Source organism: Aspergillus pseudoviridinutans (genome assembly GCF_018340605.1).
Source record: "Aspergillus pseudoviridinutans IFM 55266 DNA, scaffold_1, whole genome shotgun sequence".
Classification (NCBI taxonomy): Eukaryota; Fungi; Ascomycota; class Eurotiomycetes; order Eurotiales; family Aspergillaceae; genus Aspergillus; species Aspergillus pseudoviridinutans.
This window is the reverse complement of record NW_025091281.1, coordinates 4,645,247-4,664,554: the sequence shown is the minus strand read 5'-3', so window position 1 is coordinate 4,664,554 and position 19,308 is coordinate 4,645,247. Positions and strand designations below refer to the sequence as shown.

The following is a 19,308-nucleotide window of genomic DNA, read 5'->3' as shown; positions in this document are numbered from 1 at the left end:
TGCTTAATATGACTGACGAGGAATGAGGCGATAGAGATGACCGAGGCATTTCTTGTATTTACTCATCATAACCTCATGCATTTTTTCACTCACTACACCACTAGCAACTTGTAGTTTCATTCGCCTCTCCCTCAGTTCCTCACTACCACCCCGTCGCTTCAGGCGTAGGCACAGCCGCCACTGATTCTGGCACCGCCACAGCAGCCATGACATTCGCCTCAGCCGTGGGCGTAGGATGAATCTTGATATCTCCTGTCAAAGGGACCAAGGTCACAGGCGGTATATACCAGTGCGCATCACACGCCGTCCACAGCGCATCAATCTGGCGAACCGCCTCAGGAAGATCCAAGAAGGGCATGTAATCGTCCCGGATCATCGTGCAGGAAGGATCGTACAGCGGACACTGCGATCCACCCCGGTACTGCGGCCAGGGGATCAACGGCATGGTATAATTGCCCACTTCCTGAGGTGTGAACTCGGCGAAATTGAAAGGATACGCAGTCCCGATGGTGGGGTACTTTGCGTTGCGGTGGTTGCGGACCGAAGACACGCTGACGGGATCCACGGCGATGATGGTGTCGGTGTGTGTGCCGCCGCATTGGCTTCCGGGGTGGGCGCGCCGGTTACTCCAGGCGTAGATCGAGGTAAACGAGACGTAGATGCTTGGGGAAATGAGGGTCTGTCCGTTGACGACGGCGGTATTGGGGCCGGATCCGGTTGGTGTAGCAGGGATGGTGGTGCCGTTTTGCAGACATAGATCGCCACCAGCGGTGGTCACGGGCCAGTAGAAGACAGTTGCTGTACCGGGGAGGAAGTGACAGTTTGTGCAGGGGTCTTCGGGGTAGGACCGCGTCGTGGAAGGACAGCCAAACGGGGGGATGGGGCTCTTGGTGTCGCCTCGAGTGACACTGGTGACAGTACTGTGGTATGATCTGGACAGTTCACTATACGTTGACCAGATCGGAATGCATTCTTGCGTATTGAGGGTGCAGTGCGGCGCTGGGGGCTCCCGGTAGAGCTCAACGTTATTCGAAAAGGTCGTGGTGTAAGTGCTGCAGGGTCCAGTGCCAGGATAGTACGATGTTACGGTCTCGCGAGGGCCCAGTGCGCGTGGAATTCCGTCACAAAGGGTTGTCACCGGGCCAGTATGAGTATCCGAGTAGTTTTCCAGAGATGAGGAGGTTCTGCAGGCCCCCTGGCTGGTTGGATATGGGGCATAGGAGATACTTGTGGCTGTTGGTCCCAGCGAGTGCAGTTCGGTGGACCGGCCATAGTATTCAGCCCACTTAGCATCGCAGGTTACAATATGTGCTTGGGGACCGGTTGTTGGTCCATAAAAGTAGTCAGTGTACGTGGGCCAGAAGATGGACGTGTTAGAGATAATCAGCCACTGGCCACTGGTCGACGATGACGGTGATGGCTCCTTGGTGGGCGATGGACTGGGACGGATCGTGATGGAACTGGCCGTGACAGCCAGACCAAAGGCTGAAGCTGTCAGACCTATATCATCTTGGTGCAACAGAATACATACCAACGTGTGCCTGAAGGACAGCAAGCAGTAGAGTCCAGAGCATGATTACTGATTATCGGTTCCTTGCTCACTGGAATTTTCCTCAGAGGAAAACAGCCTTTTTATACATCCACACCCCGCTATCCGTCAGGGTTCTGGGGCGCGATGTCACTGTGATCTTGATCCACCTGAGACATATGTGGTAGTGTGATTGGCAAGCATCTAAAATCTTACATTTAAAACATGCAGAATGTCCACTTAGCCATTCGATACGGGACAAGTGCCAAGTCTTTACCTGCAGATCCAACACAGTCCAACCTCCGGGATTGGTCAGGATTCAGTTTGCCCACAGGAGCTCGTATATCCGGCCTGACTTGAGCTCTGCATGAATCAGTCCATTCAAGCTCTGATTACTCAACTCAATGTCTTGCGGGTCAGAATTTCCCCAAGGCTGTCAGCCCACGTCAAGTGCCATCGGATCACCTCAAGCATGGCGGCACGCTTCGCTTGGAATTGCTCATTTCATTTCGTGAAATAAAATGATACTAGGGAAACGAGTACAGCAGTAAATAAAAGACCTCCCAAGCATGTAATACTAGGTAGAGTCAGACTGCCTTCAGCCAGAACAATAGACAATCTAAATATCTCGTTCAGGCGTTCTCAGAACATCTGACATGTCCTCGCAGATCTCCTCTGATGGTGTGCTGACCTGAATAAAAGCACTCTTCTAAGCGATTGGTGATGGTTTCTGTGATAGTGGGAGCAGTCAACCATACATCTTCCCGTTCGGCCTGTGCAGCATAGCTTTGTCCGAATCAATCGTATTTCCCCAACTTCAGGATATGCCTCCAACCTCAGAGCCCCTTTGGCACCTGGCTGATCTTGCTTCGCTCGTCGTCATTGGAAAAGTCCTCCAAATCCCCCGTTTGACGGACGTTACTAAAAGAGCGTTACGCTTGTCGATCTCATTGGCGACTTGCTCGGTTTTGCCGGTTGATCGGGAAGTGAAATCTGTAGGATGAAGCTTGTTTCTCGCAGTGGGAAAGTCGAAGACCAGGTTTGTAGTCTACAAAGCCGTGTTGGTGCACTCGCTGGCAGAACGGACAGCGGACATAGACACTCGAAGCGTTCCAATGTAGGACATCGATATCGATGATGCGTGCGTTTGGCATTCTGGGGAACTGGTAAACTTCGCTCAGCTTGATTCAAATCCGACTTCGTAGGGTTGGTCTCTTTTGGTAAATATGTAGAGGAGCAAGTGCCAGTCTTGGTTAGAGCCGTAGATTCTTATATCTTATGTAAAGCATATTGCTTTCAGAACTGTGCAGCTTGCATAAAGGTACTGCTACACTAAGAGCCGCCTCCTTTGTAGTAAGTTAGATTTCCCTATCAATCTGCTTGTAAAGTCTGCAGTATTCACTCTTCCTGCCGCGCCATGCCATGCACCGCAGCCACAATATGCGCCACAGAAGTCTTTTGTTGGGCTTACTACAGAACTAACACAACCACAGGGGATATTCCACTTTTCTAATTTTGCAATTAATGTGGCTATGGAAGATAGCACTCATTCATATTGCCTGAAGGATTATGCCTCTGCTATTCTGCACTTTGCGCGCCCACCCCAACAAACTAACTCTTTCTATTCTAATTTATATGGATTATACGTCGTTGAATTTTCTCCTATTGACAGATAAAGGAGGAAGATGTCCTGTAGCCTGATGACTAGCTTACAAACAGCACCCCTCGTCCTGGGGTGCTCTTGGCTATTAACAATAGAGAACAGGGAGCTCTGCAGGATCACTTTGTTAGACGAAGACTGACAATATCCCAAATAAACTGTGGCTCTGTCATCGCACGTCTCCAATTCTGACAGCTTCGCAGAGAAATGGGGAGAGAGAATGCGAGGCTAGTCTGGGCAAATAATCAATAGATGTGCAGCCGGGATACAACATCTTGAGGGAACCTAAACAAGAATGAGTGAGAGACAGACCGTCAAGTTATGATCCTGAAGGATTCCTATCCTTATCGTACGTAACTATGTTTCAGTGCACTTCTCTCATGTTGTACATAGAGGCCTTTCCATTTTGCATAAAGATATAGGGAGACCTATCCTGATAGAGCAAAACCTATCAAGGCATATATCACTCAAACTTGAACACCAAAACAGATCCTGGAACCTAGAACCCCCAAGTGGTTGAAGCCGACTAGGCACAGTGATCACTATTTCCTTCGCCACCATCTATGCATCCTTTGTCGCAATACTCCGTATACTCCAGAGTGCCAAGGACATCGTTACAGTAGAAAAGCATATTGTTGGGGTCTTCGTTGTAACAGTGAGTGCTGTCCATCGGCATTTACTTCCGATCAGGTCCTCGTAAGCTCCCTAATTGACGATCATGTACGTGTATATATTTTCACATGCAATACTAGACAACTTGCAAGGGTTGACCCACAGTAATTATAGCCCTTTTTGCAGTTCCTCGCAAGGACAGGACCAGAGAGGACAGCCACCGCCGCGACTCCTAGGAAGATCTCTCTCTCACTCGAGGACAGCGACAGAACACTGCCGCGTATCCCCACGACGAGGGCGAGCTGGACTTCCGTGTAACTGAACACCAGGCTCAAAGGCCCGCTGAGCTGCATTTCCCCGCCTCTGGCTCCTGATATAAGACCAAATTGTGCTTGCTAATTGGGCTGTTTATGTAGATATTGCGATCCTCGGGTTCTGTATCATAGATATATCGTCGAATCGGTCTAAAACATCTTCACAAATGAGGATGCTCAATATCACGGACAATGCAATTCTCCTAGAGCAAGTCCTTAGTTGCCAGTATGATCACAGTCTCACCAGTATCGTAAGCTGCTTGCTTCTCCCTTAATCTTGTCCTTCTTCTTTGCTCTTCGCTCATAAATAGTCTTCGCTGCAAGGACCGAGGTATTGACGTGGAAGAAGTAATAAGGTTGGCAGCGCTTGTTTCGTTTCGTCTCTGCACTTTCACATACAAAAACGAGTCCAATTTCCGAAAAAAGTAAACCCTATCATTCTCCAAGCTTGTAATCGAGGTTTCCGAATGACAAAGAACCGCTGTCTCGAGAAGCAGCGTCGTGTTCTTCCAAGTTCGAAGGGGTCCATTGCACTTGATTGTTCGAGTTTCTAGACACCTCGATGAGACATACGCGAAGGTGGCACAGTCTTCGGAGTCAGCAAGAATTCGAGTCCATGAGCTCTGCTTTTCGCATGGTATTTTGAAACATCGTTGAAGATCATGTTGATGAGGCCATGACACTGACAGGTATTTTCCTTCCCTATCAATTCCCGTGTGCTGAAGGACATTGAAAACCTTGCGAATAAGGCTCAAAGTATATCCATAGAGCTGAGGGGACAACGATCTAAACCAACTTGGGAGGTCGCTTCCCTTTAAGGACTCCATAATGTTATGATTAAGTTTTAGATCTTCCCAAAGCTTCTGCTGCTCGTTATTATATATTGCTGAAGCAAATGTTGGTAGTAAGTCGGCTACCATTTCTCGGAGGGTAACTCGACGTGCAACACTGGTGCAGAAGCTGACCTGAAGTCCCCAAAGATCCTCCAAAAACGGTATTAGCGTTTCGTCATCCTGCTCCAGCTTGGACTGTTTTAGAGTTCTCCCGTGCATTTTACACCAGACGCCGTTGATCTGATATAAAACATAGTTGCCAGCCTGAAACCCAGACTGTTTTTGATTGAGCTCCCACGAAGTCGGGTATGTACCTAAAGGCTCAAGAACAGTGGATGACCTCGACCAGTATTGATTCTCATCGATCGTACAGAGCCTATTGATCGTAACCACTCCGATCAGCACTTTTTGACGCCAATCCTGTTGGATTGGAGACAAGTTTTCGACATTCACATTGCGGCTCCAGTGAAATTTTCGGCCATCAGTACTTTCAGATGTAATGAAGCCACCACCTAACCTGATTGCGCATGGCCTTCTGTCCGTGCATCGGACAATGAGCTGTCCAGGGCCCCAGGTGTCGAGAATGTCCTCAATGTCTGCTAGAATATCATATTTTAATCCACCCTTGACGAATGAAAATTTTGTTTCGGCTGGACAGAGTTTGAACGCAAGAGCTGGGCCTTGAATCATGCCACCAATGCATGTGAGATTGGTTAAACTCGCTATAACATGGTCGCCGTGGCCAGGCAGTACCTGATTTCCGCATAGCACAAACTGTGTTTGCAAGGTGTCCAGGAAAAAGAATTGTATGGGTCCAACATGTGCTTGGATATATGAAAGGAAACCCAAAGAGAGGAACTGGGCCGCTAGACAACAGTAGTTGAGAACACGGTCCACCGTGTCCATAGGAAAGTTCCTCGCAACATCCTGCCCGAGAAGGTTGAGTATCTGCAGGGCAGTCCCTCGCACATTGATGACGTCCAGCAAAGTAATATCTTTGACATCAAGAAGCTGCTTTAACCCAGCTTTCATCTGCACAATGAGTTCAAATTCAACACGGCACATTTCAACGTGGCTAAATGATGGCAGATCTAAATCAAGCTGCATGTTTGCAAACCGCAAGAAGGTGAAGGAATCACAGCAGAGGCCTGCGGCCTGAACTTGACTTGCAGCAGAGCAAAAGCGTTCAAACACCTGATATACCCTAAAGACAACGGAAGTCTGATCCAGTTTATCGTCATTGCCACCGGTGGAGTATGAGATGACGGCAACCGTATTTTGTTCTTCAAATTTGACAGATCCACTTCGCTCTTGAAGTTCTCGTGAACCCGGTGAGATTCCGGCTAGCCCACAAAGTTCTTGAACAACTTGGACTATCTCTGTTCTATTCACAGTTCCGGTGCCTGTAGACTTGCTATTGGAAAATGGATTATTGAAAGAGAATCGATGCACACAATTTCGAAGGTGCATCCCAGGTTGTGGGTCAGCTGGTTTGTAGGACTTTGGCTCAAAATAAATCCAGGGGGCGTCGTTGGCTTCTTCAAACAGAAGGTCTGCAATTGAATCATGAGAATACCCTAATTCATGTAGCTCTTGAATCCAAGCATATTCATCTCTTGCCACAAGATCGAATTGCTTATTCAATAACTTCCGCAAGTGACTGATGTTTCGCGAATCGAGAGCTTCTTTGATCGTTATTGGAGGATGGATGAAATATCGAACACTAGCCTTGAAGGATTGGAAAGGTATTCCATTGGTAAAATAAGCCACTGCGGAATTCAGCTGCTGAAGCATCTGAGTCTGATCTTCATTATCTTCTTCCTCTCCGGAATCTTCGTCATCGTCATCGTCCTCATCCTCACTATCAGGATCATCAATCCCAGCGTTCACTCTTGAGGCTGTTCCGTGCACTTCCGAACTCGTAGAGTCGCTGGGCTCATCGACCAGCAACTTTAGATGCCGATTTAAAAGAAGCTCGCGATCTTCCTTTTGACTAAGGAGAAATTTGGTCCGGAGTCCTCCAAGGCTCGGGTTTGGGTTACAGAACTGGCATATTAACTCGGTGACTCTTTCACGTCGAGGTCGGAAGCGGACGTAACGAAGGGCCCTTATGTGGAGAGGGTTCCGAGACTCCAATCGGAGATCTCTGAAGAATCTTTTCAGAAATTGATTATGAAATTTCGCAAAAATTGCTTTCCCAAATATCACGAGCGCTTCTCGATAAAAGACTTGAAGTTCTTTGTCTTCAAACAGTATCCGTGCCATGGACTCAGAAACAGCACCCTGAGGGTCGTGCAGTGATCCTGACGAGGACATACTGTCATTAGAAGAAGCTTCTGACAGAATAGATGGGATGTCAGAGATTTCCGAGTCTGTGTCGATGTCATGGAGTAGTCTTCTTTTCTGAATGTCTGCTACTTGCCCATCAAGTTCCCTAGCGTCGGTGAAGCGTCCTCGACTCTTGTATAAGGAGGATAAGTTCACCATGCTAGTCAAGGTGGAAGGATGCCCCTCCCCAAGGACACTTCTTCTTGCCTTTATCACCTGTAGGTGAAGTTCTTCAGCGTCTTCCCATTTACCTTGTCTTGAGAGCACAGACGCAAGTTCAGCCATACTAGCCATCGTGTCAGGATGTTCAGCGCCCAGTATCTTCTTTCTCACCTCCAGTACATGGCTAGTTAGTTTTTGAGCTTCCCCTGACATACCTAGACCTAGCAAAGTCGAGGCGTAGCCTTCAATGCTAACCAGCGTGTCAGGATGTTCCGGCCCAAGCACCCTTTCCCGCCTCTCCATAACTGGAACCTCCAGATCTTTGGCCTCTTTCCATCGTCCTTGATGTCGATATATCGCCGCTAGATTCGTCATAGAGGACATTGTATTTGGATGTTTCGGCCCTAAGACGCTTTTCATTGTCTCTGTTACCGGAGCTTCCATCTCTTCTGCTTCCTTCCATCGTCCTTGAGATCTGTACGTTGATGCCAGATTGCCCATGCTAGTCAAAGTGTCGGGATGCTCCGACCCCAGCACCTGCTTCTGGGCCTCCACCACCTGTACTTCCATCTCTTCAGCTTCTTTCCATCGTCCTTGATATCTGTATGTTGATGCCAGATTGGCCATGCTAGTTAGAGTGTCGGGATGCTCTGACCCCAGCACCTGCTTGCGGATCTCAAACACCTGCACTTCCGCCCTTTCGGCTTCTTTCCATCGTCCTTGAGATCTGTACGTTGATGCCAGACTGGCCATGCTAGTCAGAGTGTCGGGATGCTCCGCTCCCAGCACTGTCTTCCTTATCTCCATTACTTGCACCCCCAGCTTCTCAGCTTCGTTCCACCGTCCCTGGTTCCAGTAGGTCGATGCCAGGTTGGCCATGCTTGATAGAGTGGATGGGTGTCTATCTCCATTTTTCGTCCGTTGTATTGCCGTAATCTCTCTGAATATCAGCTCTGCTTCGTTAAACCTCCCATCACTGCACAAGCACTGTCCCATATTCTCTATGAGTCTCAAGTACTGCTGTTGTTGTCTTTTGAACTCACGCTCCCTCAACAAGGTTAGCGCATGTGGAAGATATTCCCTCCATAGCTGCCGGTTGGCGTGATCACTGTCCGGAAACACCTCATTAAACCGGTCTGCGGCTTGTTTTATGTATGAAGAAAACAACTTTTCCTTTTTCATCCAGTTTCGGGTTGCCAAATGGACTAGATGATGCACGGTTATGGTGTTATTTCCTGGTTCAAGAGTAATAAAAGAATAGGCAACAAGCAGGCCAAGAGCATCAAGCGTCCTTTTCTTGGATGTAGGCTGCGGAAGAAATGATTGTGGGATATTGCGTGGATCAACACAAGCCATAAGTGCTAGGTAATCGGCAGCAAGCTGGTCAATTTTTTGGAGCTGATAGAATGAGACTAGCCATGTCGTGGCTGCTGGATTCTGGATATCCTTGTAGCGCCCATGATTGCCAAAACCCTCACTTAGTAGCTCAACAGCATTTGGTTCCTGTTCCAGGAGCAGAAGCAAATAATCAGATACTCTTATACCACTTTCATTGATATAAGCTGCAGCTTGGGCAACAGCCAGTGGAAGGAAAGTAAGCTGTTCAAGAAGGGCGACCACTGCTTTTCTGTCATCAAGCAGGCTCTTTTGAACCAGTGATTTCCCTAGAAGCTCCACACCGGACTTTTGATCTAGTTCGCGAACATGAATAATATCAGAGGATGCCAGCTTCACAGCTAACTTCCGATTGCGAGTAGTGAAGATTATATGGCCTCGGTTATTATGAGGAAGGAAGTCCTTCAATACTGGAGTTGTACTGTTATCTTTGACCCACATGTCCATATCATCTGCATTGTCAAAGATCAGAAGCCATTTCCTGTCTTTTTGGCTGAAGTAAGCCTTGATGTGCTCTTTCAACTCCGCTGGTTTCACATTTTGGATCCCTACCATTTCTGCGATGGTCACGCAGGCCTGTTCAACAGCCTCGTAGCTAGTGCACGGGATCCAAAAGATGGAACATTCATCATCTCTCTCCTGTATGCGGTAAGCTAGCTCTAGAGCCACTTGCGTCTTCCCAACTCCTCCTAATCCAGTGATGGCAAGTCGCTTCGGTCCATTGGGCATGAAGATCAATTCCTCCAAATTCTGAATTTCGTCATGGCGGCCCACAAAGAGCGGATTTCTCCCAAAAGGAATCATCAAGCGACGAGGCCTCCAGTACTCCAAGAACACTTTTGCCGCAGACGCTCCAGTTGCTGCTGCATATGCTTGCCATAGCCTGTTCTTATGGCTGTCCGCATAGTCACACACACCGTTGATAAGGATGCATGGAATATTATCCCACACTCCTGCTCCGTTCATCTGAAACCCGACCACATTTTCTGAGTCGACCAGGTCATCACGGTGTTCTCCGGATTTCACCGGAGTATCAGCAGATGCGATTATCCCAAGATGGATTCTTGGACTTTCCACTTCCGTATGGTGCCGCCGGCGACAGATTTGATTTTCACTGCAGCCCAAACCCCTGCACGTTGTTCCTAGAGCTTCATTGCAGATGTCACCTGGTGAGTTGCTGTTGAAGCAAAGGCATTTGGAAGAGTTCAAACCGTAATGCTTGTGTTGATAAGATGCGTTGAAGAGGATATCATCAGTAAAACTTGGCCGCCGCCATTTTTCGTCTATTTCCCGCACTGCATGCAGATGCTGTAGCATCCGGCCTTGAAAATCCGTGCGAGTTTGTTTTGCGTTGAGGCCGGCCAGGAGAGATCGGATTGCTCGATTCGGTGCTCCAAGGGTATCTTTTACACCAGTCTTTTGCTGGAAACCCTGCGTGCCAAAGTCGTATTCTATCACCGCGTTACTTATAATGACATCGCCTAGGAATATCTGTTCGTTAACTGGAGGATACGGTGCTCCTCCACAGATTCCAATAACAAGTGCCACCTCAATCCTAGTGTAGCTGAATCTCATGCTTGCCGCGACGCTCGCGGCGCTCTTTATCTCCGTGCCCGGCATGTAGCATAGAACAATGTTATGCACGCCAATTCTTCCGTTGACATATTCATTGTCGTCGCCGGGTTGTTTCTTGTAGAATATGCTCGATCTGTCGTAGGTTTCGTCAAAGAGCTCTTCCACGGCCTCCGCCTCGAGAGCCAGCGCGCAAATAATCGCGATGGTGAATCCGTCCCGGCTACTAGGGCGCATTTCGAACTGCTTAAAGACAATAACCAGAACAGCTCCAATAGACACGATACTTAGTTTAACAGTCTGTTAAAGATCCTTCAGAGGGATTAATTATCAGGAGGTTATGAGAAGGGCGAATCGTGAAGTCTTCGAAGCAAGACTGAGGTAAACATAAGCCAGCCTTGTCATCGAACGCTCACCAACCAGTTGGCCGCATTAACCGCTGGAAAGAGGGGTAGTCCAACGAGGCTGAATGGGCAGGTTAGCAAGATACAAGCTGTCTACAAACCGTTTCTAGACGCAAAGTTTGTTTAGAACGCAACCTGAAAATGATCTATTTTTGATCCATCTCAAGGGTGATTTGAATTGCTATCTTTGGTAAACTCTATCACACCCTTTCATGTGGGGTGATGGTCCGTTCCGTCCCGCATCCTCCACTGACCCGGAACTAAGAAATCCGGAGAAAAGGGGGTTTTCCATGTGTTGGACTTACAATAGTTACCATTAGGACTTCATTTTATTCAGCATCCGCTCGGGCATTCAATATTATGCACCTTCCTGAGTTAGTTTAGTTGTTCAACCCTTTATTCAATGTAAATAGTTGAGCGTCTCTACATTGGAACAATCAGATCTCCATATACGATCAGTAGAAGCAGGAAGAGTATTTGCCAGGCAAAGCTGAGGAAAGAGGCAGTTGAGTAAGATGAGCTTTGAAAAGGTAGAAAGATGCTGCTTCAGGAGACGTGAGTATAGAGTCCATCAATCAACAGGGCGGCTAATTTATAGCTACAAGATCCCTCTGTAGATAAGTTCTACGGAGCCACTGAGGACGCAAGGGGTGTGTGGAATCCAAGGATATGCCGGGGATCCAAAGATATCTCCGAAAAACCTGTCCTTCTTGCATCGAACAGGCCGGCTATTAGATGCATCATTCGCCCCAACTTGGTCCACAGTAGGATCTACAGATAGAGCTGAAATGAAAGAAAAACCTTGACGCTGCAACATCCTACTTTTGAAATCATCAATGACAAAACACAACCTAAACCCAGCGACGTTGAGCAGATGCTAAAGTTGCGATGAGATTTTACCAACATCTGCTGGACTGCGTTTCCTAGCTTCAGTTATACGTACCTTGGAGCTGGATATATATATTAATAACTTCCATCCTTGTACCTTCTAGCACAAACGCAACCACTGCAGACATGAAAGTGTTGTATATATAGAATTCCTTGTTTAAGGGTTTAGGGCCTGTTCTTACTGTTGAATAGCAAAACACAGAAACGGTTCTCACAAATGATTCATATTATCACGAAGGTCTTACGCCATGACATGAGAAATCCATGTCTCCGCTTCACCCCCCGCATTCGCCACGGGTAGCGAGACTAAATTGCGGGGATATGGCTGAAGGAATCAAGAATGCCAAGCTTGTCCCAATATGGACACATTCAGCCAATAATTTGGCCAGTTGGACGGTTTAAACGAGGAGAATAATGCACTCGTTCCGGCTTGTCGGGGGAACTCCGCCGAGATTTGATTGCCTCTTACCTCTTTGATCACGGACGTCGATGAATACCTCAACCCTGAAGGCTCAGATACTGGACGCAAAGTGTCTTTCCACCAATGAGTCTCGTTCAATGGCTTTTAATGTAGAGACGTCCAACTGTATATATTTCGAGGATTGTCTCGTCAGGATGCATTGTCCGAGACAACCACCATCGTACAGAACCTTTCTCATCTTCTGGTCTCGTGCTCACTACTTGGCCTTTTATAATGCTGGGTACATCAATGGTATCGGCGACTGCCGCCTTGGCTCTGGTACTTGGTGCCAATGCCCAAGCATCATTATACGCTCAGTGTGGTGGCCAGGGCTACTCGGGCCCTACCTCGTGCGTCTCTGGAGCTGTCTGTACAGCTTGGAACTCTTGGTACTGTACGTCTGTTGCAAATCATACTATTGAAGGTAGATCACTTCTAATCGACAACACTTAGATCAATGCGTCCCCGGAACAAGCACTACACCGAGTACCACAACGACCACAACAACTACCACCGCCACACCCACCGGGTTAAAGTACTTCATCACTTTGTGAGTTTCCCTAAGCTTCATGCCGAACTTTCTTGAACTCATCGAGCTAGTGGCGACTCCTACTCGCAGACCGGATTCGACATCAACAGCACCAAGCCCTCCGCCTCGAATCCGCTCGGGAACCCCAGTATGCCAGGATGGACGACGAGCGGGGGCTTGAATTGGATTGGCTTTCTCATCTCAAAATACAACACCTCCCTGACTCTCTCATACAATTTTGCCTACGGTGGGGCGACGACCAACGCCAGCCTTGTCGCTCCATATACCTCTACCGTCCTTAGCTTCATCGACCAGGTCACCGAGTTTACCAACAGCATTGCCTCGAAGCCCTCCTATGCGCCGTGGACCAGCAAGGATACGCTCGTTGGGGTCTGGATGGGCGTAAACGACGTGGGCAACTCGTACTGGCTGTCCAATATTGACGAACTTCTCACCGAGATCATGGATAGCTACTTTGGGCAGCTGCAAATTCTCTACAACGCAGGAGTGCGGAACTACGTTCTCCTTGGTGTTCCTCGTAAGTCTTGTTTCTCTTTTGATTTCACCGATGGGTACTAATAACTTGCAGCTATTGACCGCTCCCCACTCATGCTCTCCCAAGGCACGGATGCCACTACCGCGGAAGCAGCAGTGATCACAAAGTACAACAACCTGATCGCGACATATCTCGCTAACTTCAAGTCCAAGAACAGCGGTGTCACAGCAACAGTCGTGGATACGCAGGCGCCGTTCAATAAGGCATTGGATAATCCCACGGCATATGGTGCGGCCAATGCCACCTGCTATAACAGCGATGGCACCACCTGTCTGTGGTTTAATAACTACCACCCGGGCATTGCAATCCATAACCTCACCGCACAGGCCGTTGCTTCTGCTTTGAAGGGGTCTTTTTTCTAGGGTACCCTCAGATTTGTGAATCGAGAAAGCCTTCTTTTGCGCAAGCTGTCTTATACCACTGTATATAGCCATTGGAGACCAATCCTGAACCCAGTTGCATCTTTATAAGGAGTATCCAATTCTCTCAATACCCCCATGGTCATGAAGTAAGTGATTCCCACTTAGATCTGGTCACAGTCATCAACAAAAATGCTTCCCGGTTCCTTGTTGGTCTGCCGGATTATTGAGTAGGCAATATCCATGATGTTTACGCATACTTTCCAGTAGTATATATATGGACTGGCAAATGATACCTCACCTCTCCAAACACCAGGAATGTGGCGTATCATCCATTTGATCTCTGTACTTTCGAGGGTCATTGACTCATCCATTTCGTACAATAAAATAGTACGACACACCACACAGTCTCAGTCATGAGTCGTTGAAGTCCCGCAGGATCAGGCCGCAACAAGTGCACAGGGGATCACATCATCACACTCAATGATCGGCAGCGGCAAAAGCAATACAAGCTAGTGATGCAGCCTTTGGGGGTTCTCATCTCAGATCAATCATGATGTGCGGTGGCGTACCACCTGCGTCAGGATCACCTGCAAATCACCCAAGCCATGTTCCTGGCTGCATATGATAGATATGAGAGTGCAGATCAGAGCAGCTGGACCCGACCCTCGGGTGGGCCTCGACACCAACAGAAATCAGGATGTGATACCTGCAAGGGATATGAGGCTCCTCTTTGGGTGTAAAAGGAATGGCCCGGCCGTAGGGCCAGCCAGGCACGTCGATCACAAGCGTTGTCTCACATTGCTAACTGGAGCCAGGAACCATTTCCTTTGCTTTTTCTCGCGGTGATTGGTTGAATCGTTGATATGGCCTGGGTTGAGATGTGATTCAGCTGACTCCAATAATAGGTTATTTCGGTCAACATTCTTGGTCTGATGCCTGCATTCCAGGGATTTTCCCGTCACCCGTCAGCATAAATCAGAAAGGAATGTATAAATTGCGGCCTGGAGATGTCCTCAAACCAAACCAGAGGTTAGTCTCAAACGATGTATTCACACACCATTGGATGTGCCTTCTTTGCCGCTTGCTGCCTGTCGGGCCTAGCGACGGCGTCGAGTCCTGATGATCATGCCGACAACAACCCCAGGTACTCGTTTGACGACCTCTGGTCTATGGAGAGAAGTTTCTGGGACACCTTTCTTTACCCGGCGAATATAGCACAGATCAACGCCACAGATGACTCTGTCTTTGCTGAAAATGTATTCCTTGCTGATCGCCCATGAAATTACGACCGATACTGACATATTGGTTCAGGTCCAAGGTCGAGTGGATATCACACGCACCTTTGACGGCCGCGAGCTCAATAACGAATATATTTTTGGACTTTTCTCGGAGCCAGAACACCTTAGTCTCGTGGGCGTCCCCATCGCATACAGCATCACCCAGTTCACAGCCAACAGCAACATAGCCTCGGCCACGACAGTCGTCACCTTCAATGCCACCTCCTTCGGAATCGTCATTCCCGTAACCATTGACTCCTGGATTGAATGGGACGCGAAGAAGAAGATCGTGCAGTACGACGCCACATTCCGGTGGTTCGGGTTCCTCCTCGATGCTCTGTTCAAAGCGCAAGCGGCGAGGATGAATACCACCGACCCGGCCGTAGTGCAGGCAGCGCTTACGCAGGAACTAGCAAGCACAATCTGCCAGACACATGAGGACTACTGCAAGGGGGCGAACCAGCAATATGACAGTAAAGCCGCCTGCATGGATTTCCTGACTACCAAGACGCGGTTCGGACAGGATTTCGAGCTGGGCCGGAATACCTTGCTCTGTCGCGAGGTGCATGAGCATATGGTCAAGTACCGGCCAGATATACACTGTGCACATATCGGGCCTACGGGGGGCAACTACTGCGTGGACGATAAATCGTATGAGCAGGTGGTGCTGGAGAAGTATTTCCGGGACTCGTTTATTCCATATGGGTATGGGGAGGAGCAGAATATCTGGGTTGCCTAGATTTGAGTTTCATGCTTTCAAGTTGTCATCGTTCTAGTTAATAGGAGAGTTATACTGCAATTTCCCCCTCCTCTCTCCAGAATATCCAAGAAACAGAGATCATCAGCTTTAATCCAGCAGCCAGCCACAGCACAGGCGAGATATCGTTCGTCGCTTTGGTGATCCATCCTCCGGCGATTGCACCGATCAGCGTCAGGACAAACGCCACCACTCGGCGATCCCGCTTTTCATTGCGAAGGAGAAACAGCTTTGGGTCTGAAACAAGATCACAGAGAAGACTGGTAATGACCACAGTTGGAATCTCGTTGAACCCTAATGCCCGACTAGCGACGATCTGACCTGCAGACTGGATACTCAAGAGCACAATGGGGGCTTCCTGGCTCCACTGCACCTCGCTCGAAGCAGGATTCGAGGGGATGCCAGGTATTATGCCGCTCCGTACCAGTGAAGCAGTGATTACCAGCATAGCAACTTGTAGAAAGAAAGAGAGGGCCAATGTCCCTCTGCGTTTCGGTCCGAGAAGGCGGTTCAGCCGGGCGAAGAGGAAACAGCCGACGACAAAGCATCCGATCGAAGTGAGAGAGCGGGCCCAGCCGTATGGCTTAAGATTCTGATTTGAAGCGCCCAGGCCGACGAAAATGGTGTTTCCTTAAGGATGAGCTGCTTTCATGATGTCCTTCTGGTTGACTTACCTGTTTGCATTGAGACAAAGGTGTTGTAGGCTACGCAGTCAGTGGCTGCAGGATAAGATGGATAACAGGACGGCTTACCGTTGTAGAGTGTGCTATCCACAAGACCAGAGCTCAGACAGCAAGCATACAAGAGAACCTCTGCGTTTTTGGCATCGATGTCTGTTTTGAAGAAACCAGCAATGTTCTTCTTGGGGTCCGATGAGGTAGACATTGTGGCGATCCTTGGTCAAAGAGTAGAGAGGAACGAAATTACAGCGCAGCGAGAAATTGGGAGACCGTGGGATACCCTCAAAACAGATGACTTCAATTCCCGTCGTTCTCGTATCGACGCGAGATTTTCACCCCAAGCTAGATTAGGACCCTCAGTATCTGCAGCATTATGCAGCGAAATTAGCACAGATTTACCCGATAGCAACCCGGACCAGTCGGTCCCGGCTAATCAGTACATTCATTTCGGATTCGGGCATGATTCTCACATAATAACCCTTCTTCGCGCCATTCGAGCTGCGCAATGAGCGGGGTGCCGATGGCGCCGAGACTACATCCCTAGCGCCAAGCGACTTGGCAGTTCACGCCGGAGGAAATTGCGCATCGAAGTTGGGTCGAGCTCGGGGTGATTCCGTGTCTGCAGAGGTCAGAAACTACATTGAACGCTGAAGAGACACGGCCTGCATTCCACCGACTCATGTTTCCGTCAACAATGCGCCAGGCATTGCGCTCCACAAGATCCAGCACATTCGACCTCTGTTACTACCCGATCGCACTTTTAAAATCTCCAAGGCGCTTGGCTAACAGTTTATACTGTGATTACCCTATTTGGGGGACTGTAAATTTTCTCAGGGTATGCCCAGGAGGAAGTTGTAGACCATGGACACAAGCGTGGATGATTTACACGGTCCGGAATCCAAAAAGCGCCACCTTTTGACAAAACCAAGAGCCTGAATTGCGACCATCAAGGTCAATGGCACGTCCAGGTTGCAGACCAACTTCTTCACTGGCTTTTTCCGCCTATCAGCACGTCGAATGCGGACGCACGGCATTCCACTTGGCCTGCGAACTTTGTGGCTATGTTGTATCACAATAACTACGCCAAGGATATAGTGAGCCGGGGTCTTCTACAAAGAGGAATCCTCGTTGGCTGGATATCGCTCTGTCCAGAGTTCCGATTGTTGTGAATTATCCTCGTCATACCCGTTGTGCTTGCCACAGGATCGATAAGGGCGTCAGTGAAGCGTCCACAATCATGCCTGCATTCTGAGAGCGTCTCTGTCGTCAGCAGCCAAGCGAAGCTAATATGGATGACAAGTACGAGGATATGGTACGATATGCCCGAGATGGTTGCTACGAGTCGACATGGAGGGTATCATCCGGCAGTCCGAGCTACAATAACGAGACGTTCTCGACGAGGGTTACTCGTCCGACGGAGAGACATTGCGCCGAGAAGAGGGGATTGCGACAGAAATGAGGTTATAAAAGGGTAGATCTAGTCAGACCAGATCACGGTCTTTACCAACTATCCTCTCCAGCCTCTCAACACCACTATCTTCTCGGTTCTTTGCCAAAATGAGCATCACCATCACTGTAGAGAAGGACGGCTTCTACGAGATCAACGGAGAAAGCCGTGAGCCCACAATCAATCTGTACATGATTGCTGGTGCTACCAAGCTCCGCAGACAGCTCCGTGAAACTGATGAGTTGATTGTTTGTCCCGGAGTCTATGATGGCCTGTCCGCACGGATTGCCATGCAACTTGGCTTCAAGGCCCTCTACATGGTATGCATACTCTTCCTATCTCCCACCCACAGTTGCCTGCAGTGCCCACACTGATCTCATAGACTGGTGCGGGAACTACCGCCTCTAGACTCGGCATGGCAGACCTTGGGCTGGCCCAGCTATACGACATGAGGACCAATGCGGAGATGATTGCTAACCTGGATCCCTTTGGCCCTCCTCTGATTGCTGATATGGACACTGGATATGGAGGTATATAGCCTCCCAGATCTCCTCAACTCAGCATTCCTTGACTGACCACTTCAGGCCCCCTCATGGTCGCCAAATCCGTCCAGCAATATATTCAAGCTGGCGTGGCTGGTTTCCACATTGAAGATCAAATCCAGAACAAGCGCTGCGGCCATCTCGCAGGAAAGAAAGTTGTCTCCTTAGATGAGTATATCACACGCATCCGCGCTGCAAAGCAGACCAAAGACCGCCTCCGCTCGGATATTGTGCTGATTGCCCGCACCGACGCGCTGCAACAGCACGGCTATGATGAGTGCATTCGCCGTCTCAAAGCAGCACGGGATATTGGTGCGGATGTAGGTTTGCTGGAGGGATTCACCTCCAAGGAGATGGCTCGCCAGGCGGTCCAGGAGCTGGCGCCGTGGCCATTGCTGCTCAATATGGTTGAGAATGGGGCCGGCCCGCTGATTACGACCAAGGAGGCCAAGGAGATGGGGTTCCGGATTATGATCTTCTCGTTTGCGTCGCTGGCGCCTGCGTATCTGGGCATCAAGGCTGCTCTGGAGAGGTTGAAGAATGAGGGGATCACAGGCATCCCTGAGGGACTGGGACCCAAGAGGTTGTTTGAGGTGTGCGGGTTGATGGATTCGATGAGAATTGACACAGAGGCTGGCGGCAATGGGTTTACCAACGGCGTCTGATTGGATTTGATGTACTTTCTGCATTTCGTCAGAGGCAGACTGCCACTGTATAGTCAAGTTCTGAACCAATAAGCATGCAGATAGCTGAGTTAAACCCTCTCGGGCCTATCGAACTATTGGCGGAGGCGTGCGTGATATGTGGATTTGTGAGGATATACAGCTCATATTGCCCAGCATGTCTTGCAGTGATGAAAGAACCGTCACCATCTATAGTGGCCAGGTCCTACCAAATCAGCAACTAGCAGCCTGGAATAATCGGTGATTGTCTGACATTCTTGCCTTGACTATATATATATTTTTTCCTAGACCCTTAAATACCCTGAATACTGTGTATATT

At 48.9% G+C, this 19,308-nt stretch overlaps 6 protein-coding genes across 6 annotated transcripts; 3 read left to right on the top strand and 3 right to left on the bottom strand.

Moving 5' to 3' along the window:
- Positions 1-142: 142 nt before the first annotated feature.
- Asppvi_001625 (uncharacterized protein) lies at positions 143-1,574 on the bottom strand (the record flags this gene model as incomplete). Its single annotated transcript, XM_043297919.1, has 2 exons — positions 143-1,485; positions 1,532-1,574. The coding sequence occupies 2 exons, from the start codon at positions 1,572-1,574 to the stop codon at positions 143-145; spliced, it is 1,386 nt and encodes a 461-aa protein (XP_043153854.1).
- A 2,975-nt stretch (positions 1,575-4,549) lies between these two features.
- Positions 4,550-10,641, bottom strand: Asppvi_001624 (uncharacterized protein; the record flags this gene model as incomplete). Its single annotated transcript, XM_043297918.1, has 2 exons — positions 4,550-4,703; positions 4,802-10,641. 2 exons carry the CDS (start codon positions 10,639-10,641, stop codon positions 4,550-4,552), a joined length of 5,994 nt encoding a protein of 1,997 aa, XP_043153853.1.
- A 1,749-nt stretch (positions 10,642-12,390) lies between these two features.
- On the top strand, positions 12,391-13,603 carry Asppvi_001623 (putative cellulose-binding GDSL lipase/acylhydrolase; the record flags this gene model as incomplete). Its single annotated transcript, XM_043297917.1, has 4 exons — positions 12,391-12,550; positions 12,610-12,706; positions 12,757-13,223; positions 13,275-13,603. The coding sequence occupies 4 exons, from the start codon at positions 12,391-12,393 to the stop codon at positions 13,601-13,603; spliced, it is 1,053 nt and encodes a 350-aa protein (XP_043153852.1).
- A 1,043-nt stretch (positions 13,604-14,646) lies between these two features.
- Asppvi_001622 (uncharacterized protein) lies at positions 14,647-15,619 on the top strand (the record flags this gene model as incomplete). The annotated part of the gene is made up of 2 exons (XM_043297916.1): positions 14,647-14,859; positions 14,915-15,619. The coding sequence occupies 2 exons, from the start codon at positions 14,647-14,649 to the stop codon at positions 15,617-15,619; spliced, it is 918 nt and encodes a 305-aa protein (XP_043153851.1).
- Positions 15,620-15,668: 49 nt separating this feature from the next.
- Asppvi_001621 (YoaK family protein) lies at positions 15,669-16,522 on the bottom strand (the record flags this gene model as incomplete). The annotated part of the gene is made up of 3 exons (XM_043297915.1): positions 15,669-16,267; positions 16,312-16,341; positions 16,390-16,522. The coding sequence occupies 3 exons, from the start codon at positions 16,520-16,522 to the stop codon at positions 15,669-15,671; spliced, it is 762 nt and encodes a 253-aa protein (XP_043153850.1).
- A 1,352-nt stretch (positions 16,523-17,874) lies between these two features.
- Asppvi_001620 (isocitrate lyase/PEP mutase family protein) lies at positions 17,875-18,971 on the top strand (the record flags this gene model as incomplete). The annotated part of the gene is made up of 3 exons (XM_043297914.1): positions 17,875-18,084; positions 18,147-18,294; positions 18,349-18,971. The coding sequence occupies 3 exons, from the start codon at positions 17,875-17,877 to the stop codon at positions 18,969-18,971; spliced, it is 981 nt and encodes a 326-aa protein (XP_043153849.1).
- Between the last annotated feature and the right edge of the window lie 337 nt (positions 18,972-19,308).